Consider the following 14029-nt stretch of genomic DNA (forward strand, 5'->3'; position numbering starts at 1 on the left):
ACAACGGGAAGCCCCTGCTGGTCCGTGAAGAGTCATCTCTTAATATCCCAGCTATTGCTGCTGCCCACGTTATTAAGAGATACGTTGCCCAGGCACCGGGTGAACTCTCCTTGGAGGTAAGCAGTTAAGGGTGTTCCTTGTTGTCCTGTACAGAAGAGTATAACATGTGAAGCTATCAGGAATATTCTCAGACAGCTTCAGAGTGTTTGGTGAGGTGAAGCCCAGCAGATGCGGTTCCAGATTAGACTTGCACTGGGTTGGATGCAGGGAGGAGTTCAGCCATCTCTAAACTATGGCTCTATTTGGCATTGGAATCTTGTGATCAAAGAGCTACTGCCCAGTGTGGTAGCCTGGTCTCTGAGCAATGGCAGAGCAGTGTATGGAGTGTGCAGACCTGTTCAGGATCAGTTCTGCTGACTTATGCCTGCGGTTTAATTGGAGCTCTCCCTTTGGCAAAGAGCCTGCTGCTTTTGAGAACCATTTCATACTGAACAGCTGAATTCTGTGTGTTGTGTATTGCAGTGACTCTTCTACCTCCACGTTCGGTTGTACGACTGCAAATGCCTGAAGAGCTGCACTGGTGCAATGGCTCTCAAGCTTGACGATATTGGGCAGTGCAGAAGAATGCAGTCATTTGAGCTGCGCTTTCCTCCCAGCCGTGCTGAAGCTGGGATTGACGTTGCAATCTCTTGCAGGTGGGAGACCTCGTGTGCGTCATCGATATGCCGCCTCAGGAGCTGAGCCCCCGCTGGAGAGGCAAGCACGGCTTTCAGGTAGGCACAAGCTTCAGACGTGAGAGCGCAACTTGGGTCGAGGCAGGAATCTCAGCTTAGAGCTGCCCTGCCTGCACAGCATGGCTCCACATGGAAAATGGTTTCCCTGTGTTGGTGTCAGGGGACTTTGCCTTTTGCTGTGGGCTTAGGCCAGAGCTGAAAGTTGGTCTTTGTAGGAAACTGCCTCCTCAATTAACTTAGAAAGAAGAGCCCTCACAGCATGCATCAGGTCACGGCCACTGAACCGCACCTTTGGAAATGCAGCAGCTAGGACACGTGTTTCAGTGTCTCTGAGCACTTGTGCTTGCACCCATGCGGAAGGTGAAGTCAGTGTCTTTTAGGAAGTCGCTGCCTGTCAGCCGAGATGAGGCAGGGTAACAGAGCCTCTGTGTGCTTGCTGCTGCTGCTGGCTGCAGAAGGCTGGGTAGCTCAGAGCTGGAGATGGCAGCTGCATCTCAGTCAGCAAGCAGAAAGTTCATAGGCTGTGCTAACTCAGATCTAGCTGCATCAATCTATCATAATATATAGCTTCTGTATGAAGTCTTTCCCTTCGGGCACACTTGATATTTAGGGGTGCATAGCACACTTGTCCTTTCCCCGCTCCATACACAGTTTTATGGATATTTGCCTGCCAATTTGGAATAATTATTAATTTTAAGCAGGCCATTTTTTTGTTGGATTGTCTTACGGAGCATCCGGCAGGCACGTTATGAGGAAAATGTGATGTTTGAACAGTTCAGGCCTGAGAAACGCTGCCTTCAGTATCACACCTCTCTTCTTCTTCTTGTTACAGGTTGGATTTTTCCCTGGTGAGTGCGTGGAGCTCATTAACGGAAAAATCCCGGAGTCTCTCATCAATTCGGTGCCAAAGCCAGGTACGGATGATCCATTTGATGGTGCAGGGAAGCAAAATGGAGTCTTTTTTGGGTGTGTTCCATGTTTAATACCTCCCTTATCCTTCCCACGTTATCCTGTGTGCTGATGATCCTTCATGCATAGCACGGGGCGTATGGCTGGTGTTTGTAGGCAGTGAGAATGAGGGAAGGCAAAGGTAGTTCTCCTGCAAGTCAGTACGAGGCTGAGAACAGCCAGCGTCCCTGGTGGACAGATAGAGGTCTGGTTGTGCTAGTGCTTCTGTGCTTGATCAGAACGTGGCTTTTCAAGAGGGTCCTTAATGCGCAGGTTGAGCAAGCTAAGCAAGAGGAGTGCATTAAACTCCATCAGAACGTGCAGAGATTTGGCCCAGTCCTCCTGTGTTTATGACTGGAGCTGGGGAAATCCTAGAATCCTTGTAGAATGGCTTGGCATGGAAGGGAGCTCAAGGATCATCAAGCTCCAAGCCCCCTGCCTCAAGCTGGGCTGCCAACCAAGCTCCACATTTAATGTGGGACTGGACCAGGCTGCCCAGGGCCCCATCCAGTCTGGCCTTGGACTCCTCCAGGGTTGGGGAAAATCCATTTTGGTACGCACTTGCTCATCATGTTCTTCCCGTTTTGAGGTGCTCTGTAGAATGTGTTGTGCTCGGCCTCGTCCAACGGAGCCAAACCTGAGATGAACTGGTTTCTTCCTTTTGTTGTGCAGTGCCAAAGAAGCGCGGCAAGCTCCTCACCTTCCTTCGTTCCGTGGTGAAGGCCCGGCCAAAGCAACGGAAAGAGCGGGAGGTGGAGAAGGAGAGGGTGTTCGGCCGTGACCTGGGAGAGCATCTTCTCCACTCTGGTCGTGATGGTAAGGGACAGCCCATTCCTGAGAGCCTCCCTGTTTGGGAACCTAAAGCTGAAAGGGAGATGGTATCTAGCAAGGGGCAGGTTGATACCAATGGAGAAACGGGGAATGGGAGTTGACGACTGAAAGATAAAGTGAGTAGGTGATGGCTGCAAGGGAAATGCTCCTAAGGGACAAGCACATTTGTATTTGCTTAAAGCAAAGCCTGTAAGCCAATCCCCTGGTAGCCTGAAAAGAAAGGAAGCCTTTTGGCCAAAGAGAGTGTCCTGCCTCAGTTTCCCAGCTCCTTCCGGGCGTGAGATTTTCCACCTCCATTCCCGTGGGAGCTGTGATGGGACTTGCAATGTCTGCGGCTTCCCCGGAATTACTTTCTCCAGGCTGATTCCTAGGTCCTGGCATTTCTGGAACGCAAGGAACACATCTCTGTCCAGTTTCCTCAGCAGCTCCTGCAGAGGTGTCTCTGACAGCTGTCCCCTTCAAGGAAGAACACAGCAGTAGCCTGGCTGGGCTTAGTGGATGGGATGTGGCGGGAGCGTAGCCTGAGCCAGGACTTGAATGAGGAGCTCCAGTAACCGCCGGCACGTGTTCTTTAGTCCCCCAGGTCCTCCAGAGCTGCGCCGAGTTCATCGAGCAGCATGGCGTGGTGCAGGGGATATACCGCCTGTCCGGCGTGGCGTCCAACGTCCAGAGACTGCGGTAAGAGTGCTGCGACTGACAGACACAGCTGCCAGCAGGGGCACGTGCCCTGTTGCGGGTGTTCAGAGGCCTGTGGGCCATGCCTTAGCACCAAGAGAAGGTCTCCTTTGGGAACATCCCATCCAGCGCGGCTGACGTGGTGCTGGTGGCCGAGTGGTTGTGTTCTCCTGTACATCAGGAAGCCCTTCCAACTCTTGATTGCATTGGGTGTGGCTTTTGACTTGCTTTCCTCTTTCTCAACCGTTTTCGTGTCCTTCTCTGCAGCCAGGAATTTGAGTCTGAGCAGGTTCCTGAGCTAACCGTCCGCGACGTTCACAGCGCGAGCTCCCTCTGCAAAATGTACTTCAGGGAGCTCCCGACCCCCCTGCTGACCGACCAGCTGTACGACAAGTTCTCGGTAAGCACAAGGCAACGCCTTTCCTTTCCCTCTTCCCTGGGCCTCTTGGGAGATGGCTGCAGCAGTGCCCCAGCTCTGAGGCCCTTCTTCTGTTAGCGCCACGGGGTTTACTCGCATGTCTTTGCCACATCCTGCATTGTGCTGATGCCACTTCTGGTGGCCCCAGGAGGTGGTTATTTCCATATTCACAATGCTTACGAGAATTCCTGTGTTGTTTGTTTGTTTGTTTGTTTTTTGCTATTCCCAACTATTTCTGGAACGGGAAGGGAATTAATAGCCAAGGGTACTTGGAGATGAATGCCCCCTGCGAGGAGCTGAGCTGCCCAACCAGGCTGTAAACCGGCCCGGTGCTTGGACTCCTTGGCCGTGGTGGCACCAGCTGCGTGCCGCTATGTTCGCCAGTTGCCTCTGGGGAGGCCTAAAATCTTTCTCAGTGCTGACCAGCAGCGCGCTGTGCCCATGGTTCCCGACCCTGCGGCAGGTATCTCGCCTGATTTGTGTCTCAATCCCTTTCTGCCCTTTTCCAGGATGCTGTTGGTGCCACTACGGAGGAGGAGCGGCTGGTCAGAATGCGGGACGTCATCCAGCAGCTGCCCGCTCCTCACTACAGGTCAGTGCTGCCCTCAGCCTGCTGAGCTCAGCCCTGCTGCACTTCAGAGGGCAAAGTGCAATTCCAGGCTTTGTCTCACGCGAGCAACGGGATGCCTGGGTGTGCTGAAACACTGCATGGGGTTAATTGATGGGGTCAGTTCCTGGGCACGGGGCACGCTTGGTGCAGCTGATGGCTGTGGCTGTGCTGTGCTGGTGCTGGGTTCTGCAGCGTGGCACTTGGTCAAGTTGGATCTACTTCATCTTCAGCATCAGTAGCACTAATAACAACTAGTGTGAATTGAGGTTTGCTTTGTGAGTCGCAGCACGGGATGCTGGCTGGTGCTGAACATTTGCCTCTCTTGTTTCCCAGGACCTTGGCGTATCTGATGAGACACTTGGCCTGTCTGGCTGGGCACTGCTCCACCACAAACATGCATGCGAAGAACTTAGCAATTGTGTGGGCTCCAAACCTCTTAAGGTAAACTTCTTTTTCCGTTTCAACAGAACGCTTACATCTGTTCTCCAGTAGAATAAAGCAGTCCTCCCTTCTGCACCACATGTGCTCTTCTCCTGTAAAATCTGCAGTGAGTGGCTGACAGCAGAGCAGGAGCCTGGACTGTTCTCCAACCCCACGTGGGCACAATTTCTAGCTGAGCATTGCTGCTCTCTTGTTTAGATGGGACTGGTGTGTCCTTGATCAGCCAGGAGAACTTCTTCAGTGGCATCACTGCCCACTGCGGAAGTCTCCAGAGAACAAATGTGACAGCTTTGGGCTGCAGTAATTCAGACCTGGGGAAGCGATCTTGGCTGAATGACTTCTAAAACCTGCCTTTTCTACAGATCACAGCAGAGCGAGTCTGCCTGCGCCAGTGGGAGAGCTGCCTGCACGGAACTGCAGACGCAGTCGTCTGTGGTGGAATTCATCATCGACCACACAGACGTCCTCTTCTGCTCCACATCTGGACCTGACATGGCAGGTGGAGCAGGTGAGTGTCTTCCTCCATTAGCTTTATCTTGGTCCTGTCACCGTCACTATGATGTCTTGGAAGCAGGTGAAGCTTGGTGAAAGTGTGGCAGCGAAGTTTTCTGAGTTCACCATACCTGCTTTCTAGGGTTTTTGTTTGCCTGTTTCGATACAGGGAGCTGCTCTTAATTATGACTTCATCCTTTGCCATAGACACATGTCTGAGCACATGGTTATTTTGAGCTGCTCTTCTTGCAGCGGCTTGGTTAAGCAAGTCTGAGGAAAACACAGCAGCTCCCCCGGACCTGTGATGGCTGTGCTGCCGCTTTCTGATCCTGGCTCTCACCTGTGGTTTTCCCTTCCAGGGCACAGTTCTCTCTCAGGGCCCCAGTCTGTGCAGGCGTCTTCTCCTGCTACAGAGCTGCTTAGCCTGGAGGAGGCGCAGGCACGGAGGCGAGGCCACAGCAGCTCTCCTGTGGTTGTGACTGAGAGCAGGGACATAGAGGTGGAAGAAGGCCCCGCAGCTGTACGGGGGAAATTCCACACAGTCATCGACTTTCCATCTGAAAGGTAAAGAGGACTTTGTTTTCCAGCAGCTATCATCACTGTTTGGGTGGCTTGTGTTTGTTTTGTCCCCACTATTTCTAGTGCCTAAACTTGTGGAAACTAGATTTAATGAATGGTGCCTGAAGTGTTGCAGTGAATCTCCACTCCACTTTGGACTGTGAGATTGAACTAACATTCAGTTGCCTGACGGGCTGAGTTTAGCCACACAAGGCTGCCGTTCCTTCCTTGCTGGGCAGGCAGTCACGAGATGCACAAAGCCACGCTGACGTCTACCCTGGACTGTGCTGGATGTACCTGGAAACGTTGGGGTTTTCCGGACTTCACGGCCACGTGCCTGAAACCAATTCCTGTTCTCCTGAAAGCAGAGCTGTTGGTCAGACCTGCTGGCACGAGAAACTAGACATGGCAGTGAGATGGGCCGATGAGCTGTCAGAGTCAGAGTCAGAGATGCTTTTGACGTTCCTTTATGGCTGTGCAATTCCTCAGCCAGCAGTTATGCCTGCCAACTCAGTCAAAGCCTTCCTTTAGGCGCTGTCCTGTACAGGTGTGTGGAGCCTGTGGACCTCACGTGCTCTGCATCTTGCTTGACACAGTTGAGGGGAATTTAGCCAGCAAGACTTCAGGGCTGAGCTGTAGGAATGGAACCATCCCTCCACTGCTTGAAATGGAGCGAGTTTCTAAGCTGTGTTTCAGCAGGAACCAGGCGGTGCTAGGAACAAGCAACTGTTGGCAAGAGCTCAGTGCAGGTCTTCCCTCACTCTGCTCCACGCACGGCTCACACCATTCCCTGTTTTCTCTCTCCAGACCAAGTCCGCCCACCATGATAAAGGAATCACCAGCTGGCTGTTGGTGTTCCTGCTTCAGCCTGGGAAAACCATCTTCTGGGGCCAAACGCCAGCCACAGCGCCGTCCCAGGGAGCCCTCAGAAATAGAAATCGTAGTGCTGGCAGGTAAGGGTGCAAATCCAGCTTTCAACGCCTTGCTTTTCAGCAACATAGAATTCTTGCTGTCAGTGGGCTTGTATCTACTTCCAGCGTTCCAACCCATACCTGACACCTTTAGTTCACCTGTGATCAAGAACCACTTTTGTAATTCAGCTTGTGAAAGTTTGGCACTAACCCCTGTGTATCCTTCCTAGATGAACTGAGCCCTTGTCCACCCAGAAGAGCCGGAGCAAGTAGCGAAGCTGGGCTGTGTGCTTCCCCCAGTGGAGAGCTCTTGGGAAGCACAAATGGCTGCGGTTCACATGACAGCCTTCCATGTAACAACAGTGATGGAGAGAGGGAGCTCATCCAAGTTCAAGCCCTCATTTCTCCCGGCTCTGCTGAAGATGCTGACCTGAGCCCGCCAGGCACCACAGTCACCAGCCTGGACTGTGACCTGGCGCCTTTGCAGTGCAGCCCAGCCCAAGCACAGTCCGAGTGCCCCGACAGCAGCACCTCTGTGCAGGAGCAGGTCGGCATCACCGATGAGAAGCCGTGCCTCTTGGAGGGGGGCTTAGAATCAGGCCCTCAGTCCCAGGCACCGTGCAGCGGATCTGACAGCTCTGAGCCACTCTCTCCGTGACCTTTCCATCCAAGAGAGGACGATTCCCACCTTTACCTGGACCTCTCACGCCCTTCTGTCCTTTCCTTTAATAATAAAAGCACACTCGTGCTCACTCAACACCTTGAATGCCTGTGGAGTCTTCATTCACGAGGACTGGGATGAATGCAACACACAGCAAGGCACCTCAGCTTGCAACGCTGAGGCTGCAGGGTGCATGAAGCAGAGCTCCAGGTTTGTTCCCGTTTTGTCTGGCTTCGGGATGTCTGCAGCTCCCATTTGGTACGGTAGCAAATAATCTCTAGCATCCTGGATGCTGCTTGTGATAACCCCAAGCTTCCTGGCGGTGGCTTTGTGATGCCCTTCAGGGCTTTTTGATGCACTGTGATGCCTTGGCTGCTCCCTAACACCTTTCTCCTCCAGCTGCGTCCATTCCTGGCTCTCAATCTCCCAATCTGCAGTTGGCTGAGCCACCACACGTGGGAGCGGTCGTTGGGAGCCGGCTGTTGGAGGCGCGGCAGACCTCGGTGGCAGCCGTTGCTGTCCTGGCAGCAGTGAGGCGGAAGCTGAGGCACGACGGGAGCGAGTGCTGAGGGCAGCTCTGCCGGAGGTGTGCGGGAGAGCGGTCGCGGGACAGGGAGAGGAGCCCTGCGCGGCCCCAAGCAAGGGGAGATGGCCGAAAAGGGGAGCACGGGAAGTTCCGCCCGTGGGTGAGAAGGGAGGTCTTTATGGTGAGGATGGCGCAGCTCTGGAACAGGCTGCCCAGGGAGGCTGTGGCTTCTCCTTGTCTGGAGATATTCCACAACCGCCTGGACGCCCACCTGCGCAGCCTGCTGTAGGAGCCTGTTTTGCAGGGGTGTTGGACTCAGTGATCCCTGGAGGTCCTTCCAGGCCCAGTTCTGTGCTTCTGTGATGTTACTCCTTGCTTCTTGCAGCAGCACGGTGTTTCAGAAGAGAGAAAAGCATGGCGGGCATCAACTGGATTTCTGTGGCTGGTAAAGCTGTGCCGAGAACTGGGCTGACTGCTGCCCCTGGAAATGTGTGCAAAGTCTGCAGAGGCAGAGGAATGACTTTTCTCTCAAAAGTTGAGCTTGTCTAAGGTAGGTCACTGCTGGGAGAGCTTCTGCTTTAAAGCATCAAGTTGTATAAGTAAGGTAATTTAAAAAGCAAGCTTGCCAGTTCTTTTTTACCTAAGTGATTTTTTAGCACGGGAAGGTTGGAGAGGCTTTTTGCGAACCGAAGATGGAGGGAGGAAAAGCAAGTGAAAGGCACGCTGTGCACAGCCAGCACACAGCACCTGCACCATTGCCCTGCACAAAGGAGGAGCAGCTCAGCAAGCTTGGCCTGGGCCATGGAAGGGAGCGTGCAAACGTCTGGAGCAGCCCCAGATGGGCTGGTTCTGCAGGTTGCTGTCTGCTGCTGTTTTCTCACATCCTGTTGCTCGGGGGTGGATTTGTTCATGTTCAGAGCTAGCAGGAAGCTCGCAAAGCCCTTTGTTTCAGCTGTCCCAAGGCTTTGATCCCTGGCTGCTGGGATGGGGCGTTTGAGGAGTGATGCCTGTGCTGTTGTCCAGCCAAGCTTTGGGGGTGAGTCTCGTTACCAGGGCATGTCTGACAGGACTGAGGGTGGGGGACCGGGCCAGTGGCACTTTGCTCTCGGTCTCGGTGTTTGTCTTTGCTCAGAAGGGCAGGTGGTGAACCTCACGAGCCAAAGCCTGCAGATGGGGTTTGCGGAGAAAGAGGTCCTGCAGGCCTTGTGTGGCAGCCACGGAGCTGGAGCGAGGCTGCGTCAGTGTAAAAGCCCAGCAATGCACAGAGGTGTGAAGGTGAGCTGTGGGCTCGAGTATCACAAGAGGGGGTGTGCATGGTCAGGGCTTGGATGCTTCTGTGTGTTTGAAGTGACTGTGGGGTAGTTAGCACTGCTGGGTGAGCTTGAGTGTCTGGAACAAGTGTGACGTGTCTTCCAGTTGCACGCTGTGTTCTTCCTGTTGTGTTGAGCTCTTGAGCTCCAGCCCTAAGTGAGGATGCAAGCGCTACTGCAGAAGGAACGGGTTGAGATTGGAAATGCAGTGCAAAGGGCTGGAGACAGCAGGAGCTGGGATGTGATCATGCCCCTGTACTCAGCTCTGGTGAGTCCTCACCTTGAGTGCTGTGTTCAGTTCTGGGTCCCTGACTACAAGAAGGACACTGAATCCCCGAGATATTGCCAGAGAAGAGCAGTGAAGCTGTGAAGAGTGTAGAGCACCAGTCTCATGGGGAGCGGCTGGCTGAGAGAACTGGGATTATTTAGCCTGGAGAAGAGGAGGCTCAGGGCAGACCTTATCCCTCTCTACAATGAGCTGAAGAGAGATTATGTCGAGGTGGGGGTCGTCTTATTCTCCCGTGTCAGTAGCGATAGGACTGGGGGGAACGGCCTCAAGTTGCACGGGGGGAGATTGAGGCTGGACGTTAAGAAACGCTTCTCCACAGGAGTGCCCAGGGAGGTGATGGAGTTACTGTCCCTGCAGGTGTTCAAGAAACGTTAGACGTGGCTTAGTGGGGAATATTGGTGGTAGGTGGACGGTTGGACTGGATGATCTTGGAGATCTTTTGCAAGCTTGCTAATTCTATGATTCTGTGAAAGGCATCTGCTGGGCGAGTGCTTTGGTGGGTGAGCATCCGGCTGCTGGACAGCAGGCAGCTGTTGTCTGTGCAGACAGCCACATCCATGGGGAGTGGAGGCTTTTTCACCTTAGCCTTGTCTTTCATGTCTCACGTGCAGTAAGTCCTGTTGTTACACACAGCATCTTGGGGGCAACCTTGATTTCTGCAGCCCCGAGCTTTGTGGCACGAGAGCTCTCAGCCATGCTTCTCCCTGTGATGTGTGACCGTATGGAAGGCCTCGCAGAAGCCTGGGTAGGTGATGGCAGTCGCTCCTCCTTTCCCCAGCGATGCTGGAAATAGCGTGGAACGGGACGGGGGGACATCCCAGCCGTGGGTTCCTCTCAGCAGGACTGAGCGGCTGTTCTGATCCTCGTGTTTGAACTTGAGGGAATCTGATGCTGAGTAGAGAAATGAGGGGCTTGTTCATAAAGAAGAAAAGACTGTGTCGCATCTTGTGGTGCAGGATGTTCTCCGAACTGCTGCTAACAGTGCCCAGGATGCTCCCTTTTTGATGGGGAGAGGTTTAGCAGGGATTTCTTAAATGAAAATAGTTTGTCGTGTAATTTCCTTTTCATCGACCTTTCATGCTACTTCTTGATAAGTTATCTTTGGATTCTCAATTAATATTTATTATTGAAGAGAACTGAAGAGAATACGTACGCACCCTGCGCCTTCATCTGCACCGAGAATCTTCTGAACATCTTTGCACCGTTTCTTCTTGGCCCTGAGATGAAGCTGTGTGCAATATGGGCTTGGATGCATTTTCAGTCCGGTGCAGGACACGTAACCCTCATCTGAGTTGTCGTGCTGACAAGAACAACACAGTAGCAAATTTTACAGGGTTGCGTGCTTTACTTTACTTTTTTTTTTTTTTTTTTTTCCCCCCCTCCAGTCATAATCATGGAACCACAGAAGCGTTACCCAGGCAGAAGGAGCCTTTGTCACCTGGACTTCCTACCAACGACACAGGCAGTGGAAGTCAGCATCCCAAGCATCCATGAAACCCCTGCACAGGACTGGTGAGAGTTACCCTGGCGCCGTCCTTTGGCAATCTCAGGTCTCTCTGTAAGCTCCCAAGCTGTGTCGTAACTCCTCCCGTGGTGCTGACTCAGCTCTCCCAGTCTTTTGTGTGGGAGAGCTGGAGTTGAACTCCTTCCTGCTTCCTGCCTCTGTCCTCCCTGCTTTGCCCATGGCCCACTGAGCCTCCATCCTTGTTAGGTGTCTTGAATTACTGAGTTGCTTAAGGATTGGGTGGACCAATTGAATTCTTAGCGATGTCTCTAGGTCCACGTGTGCACAAAAGCACACTCTGATGCAGTCAGTGTAATGATGAACACACGCCTTGTTTCCTTTAGCCCGTATTTTTAGTTCAGGAGAACAGATTTCTGGAATGATGTTCAGCTTAGCACCACAATCCCCTTGCCGCCCCCCATTGCAGTCACTCACGAGGGCTTGAGATCCACAGGGAGGAAGTATTGCCGATAATTACAATCCATGGTTTTAAAACTGATCTAATCTATGGTGTATGATATGAATGGTCCTGGTGAATGATGTGGTAAGGCATCCCAGCAATTTTCAACAGGAATACTTCAAGGCAGCTTTTCAAGGTTTCTTTGAGAACTCTCCAAGTCTCCAGGAATTTTAAGCGCCAAGGTTTCTTAGCCTTCCGAATGGCAGTGTTTCTATCTAAGCTGGCAGCCTTTAAGCCCAAACCCAAACCGAAGCTTGCTCATCTCAGTGGAGGTACCTTAGCTATATTCTAATGGTGTGTGCAAAATAAGTTTCATGTTCACGAGTCCTTTCTGACTCACTACGTGTTTGATTGCACAGGAAGAAAAGCTTGATGTCTGTGCCAAGGGAGACGTACACCGCACTTGCGCTGCCTGGACGATGTGGAAACTGGAAATTCTGGGGTGTGCTGAAGCATGCCCTCTCAGGTCAGTCTAAGCATACATAGAGTAGACCTGTCCAACAAAACAGGGAATAGACAGTTAAACCCATTCTGTTGGGAAATACTCTGTCCTTCTAAGTACCTTTAGAACGTGAGTTTCTTCAATTAATTACTCAACTCATTTGCTTTTCCTGAATGATCCTAAGTTCTTTTCTCAGGCTACATCTGCACTCTGCTCAGTCCAAGGAGAATCCCTGCCTGCAGATGCAATGACACAGCATGGCTCACAACCACATTTTTCATTGCTTACTCTTATGGTAGCTGCCATCCATGTCCACCCTGCGTATTCTTAGAGCTCTTCTGGAGTCCATGGGGCAGACTTATGGTTGAACTGAAGGGAATTTTTTCATATTGCTCTAGCTCCAGATGATTATCCCTAGTATCATTATATTATAAAAAAAAAAGGCGTTTTGAAGTAGTGTGATATATATTCTGTGCCTCAGAATGTGGCACGTGTGGCATGAGAGAGTTTTGAGGCCACGAGGACTGCCCAGACAGCGTGAGAACTGTAAGGGCAGAGAGCTATAGGTGATGCAGCGCTGTTTGTGGCACCCGCAGGAAGCGGTAGCTGGAACAAAATATGGCCAGAAGAGTGATCAGATTGTGTTTGGTAAGGAACTATTTCATTAGTTGTAGAAGTTTGACAAAATGTATATTCAGGATGATGATCAGCGTGCCAGGTGCTGGGACCATGCCGAAAGAGAAATGGTGTGAAAACGTCGGTGCAATTTGCAATATATCCCCTTCCACATAGCCCTCAGATCCATGCTGCAACTGCATCCAAAGCAACCCAGAGCCCTGTGCTTGTTGTACCCGGAGCTATCGGTGCCAGGAGTTGCTGCTGTGTTTGCGAGGACGTTGTGTCAGCAGTGTGCCGTCAGTGGGGTTGTTTGATGACAATGAAACAGCTGAATGGTGTACCTCAAGACTAAGAAAAAAGATGGTAGTGGTGACTGTGTGTCTAGGTATAGATAGCTTGATAGAGATCTATAGGACTCCAGTGTGGATTGTACATAGGCCCTGCGCTGCAAGGTACACTGTTGGGAAGCAATGTCCATCTGCCCGAGGGCAGGAAGGCCCTGCAGAGGGACGGCCTGAGGCCAGTCGTACCAGGCTGCACAGCTGAGGCCAGTCGTAGGAGGCTGCACAGGAGCAAGCGCTGGGTCCTGCGCTGTGGTCATGAAACCGCATGGCAGCTTCTGCAGGATTGGGCTGAGGTAGAATTCCAACCGCCCGCTGATTCTAGAATGTTGGGTGCTGTGTTGGAATCTTCTGGTCCTGTGACATGGTCTTGCCTCCCCACCCTGTTGTCATGGCGGAGCAGCCTGGTGGCCCTTAGTGATGTCACAAGCGGCTGGAATGAGGGGAGGAGCAGTGCGTGCTGCGTCCCTTCATTGGAGCGCTTGAGCTCTGCGTGAGTAGCTCGCTTGTTGCCCTTGTGCAGCGACTGAGTGCCTTCGTTTTCACCCCTTGTGTCTTGCGCAGCATCTTGTAGGTAAGCTGAGACAGGGCGTGGGATAGAGGGATGGGATGTGAGCTGTTGAGAACTGCTGGCTGGTGGAGCTCCTAGCAGCTCATACTGCTTACTCTTGTCCATCAGACGTAACTTTCAGCCAGTACCTGCATTCCCAAGCGATCCACAAAGATGGCATTTGTCCCATGGTTTTTCCCTTGTCATCTTTGCTCCATTGTGCAAGCTCACAGACCTGTTCCTTCTCTCTCCTCTACCCGCTCCCTTGGTGCAGCTTTCGCTCGTGGAAGAACAGAGCAAAGTGACAAGAAACAGCTGCGAGTTCAAGGAATTGTCTACCTTGTTCTGATCTCCTGCCAGGTACGTGCCACGCTTTGTCCCCCCACGTGGTTGACCAGCACTGTGTCGCACCATGTTTGGTAACACAGCCTCACCCAGCTTTGATGGGACACTGGTCCCGTGTGGGCTTTTTCCCTTCCCCTGCAGCTCCGCCCTCAGAAGGATGCTGTGTGTGGTGCTGTGACCAGCTGGTCTGAAGGAAACCAATCCCTTAGGCAAAGAGTCCAAGGCCCAGTTTGTGCCGAGCTGCAGAGCGTGACCCAAGGTCACAAGCACGCACGCTTGGGCTGTGTGAGTGTGCGCGGCAGCTGTAGGGAGCACAGCAGAGATGCAATCAAGGAAATGTCCTTGATGTGCGGGGCTGCAGCAGG

The 14029-nt window shown here is 52.5% G+C and overlaps 1 protein-coding gene and 1 long non-coding RNA gene across 2 annotated transcripts; both read left to right on the forward strand.

The window, feature by feature from the left end:
• Positions 1-26: 26 nt before the first annotated feature.
• On the forward strand, positions 27-9317 carry LOC125695170 (rho GTPase-activating protein 32-like). Its single transcript, XM_048949330.1, has 14 exons — positions 27-116; positions 696-773; positions 1567-1648; positions 2355-2498; positions 3089-3191; positions 3456-3588; positions 4116-4198; positions 4550-4657; positions 5020-5165; positions 5509-5713; positions 6515-6660; positions 6849-7489; positions 7679-7865; positions 8191-9317. The coding sequence occupies exons 2-12, from the start codon at positions 723-725 to the stop codon at positions 7274-7276; spliced, it is 1629 nt and encodes a 542-aa protein (XP_048805287.1). The 5' UTR covers positions 27-116; positions 696-722; the 3' UTR covers positions 7277-7489; positions 7679-7865; positions 8191-9317.
• A 1198-nt stretch (positions 9318-10515) lies between these two features.
• Positions 10516-11842, forward strand: LOC125695175 (uncharacterized). Its single transcript, XR_007377843.1, has 3 exons — positions 10516-10916; positions 11480-11640; positions 11728-11842. It is a non-coding gene; the product is annotated as an uncharacterized LOC125695175 (long non-coding RNA).
• Positions 11843-14029: the final 2187 nt, after the last annotated feature.

This window comes from Lagopus muta, chromosome 6 (genome assembly GCF_023343835.1).
Source record: "Lagopus muta isolate bLagMut1 chromosome 6, bLagMut1 primary, whole genome shotgun sequence".
Taxonomy (NCBI): Eukaryota; Metazoa; Chordata; class Aves; order Galliformes; family Phasianidae; genus Lagopus; species Lagopus muta.

What these genes read in the sequence shown, in the direction of transcription:
- LOC125695170 (XM_048949330.1), top strand. Translation starts at nt 723, where the DNA reads ATGCCGCCTCAGGAGCTGAGCCCCCGCTGGAGAGGCAAGCACGGCTTT. An exon ending in TGACATGGCAGGTGGAGCAG is followed by an intron (nt 5,166 to 5,508) that starts GTGAGTGTCTTC and finishes TTTCCCTTCCAG; the next exon opens with GGCACAGTTCTCTCTCAGGG. An exon ending in AGAAATCGTAGTGCTGGCAG is followed by an intron (nt 6,661 to 6,848) that starts GTAAGGGTGCAA and finishes TATCCTTCCTAG; the next exon opens with ATGAACTGAGCCCTTGTCCA.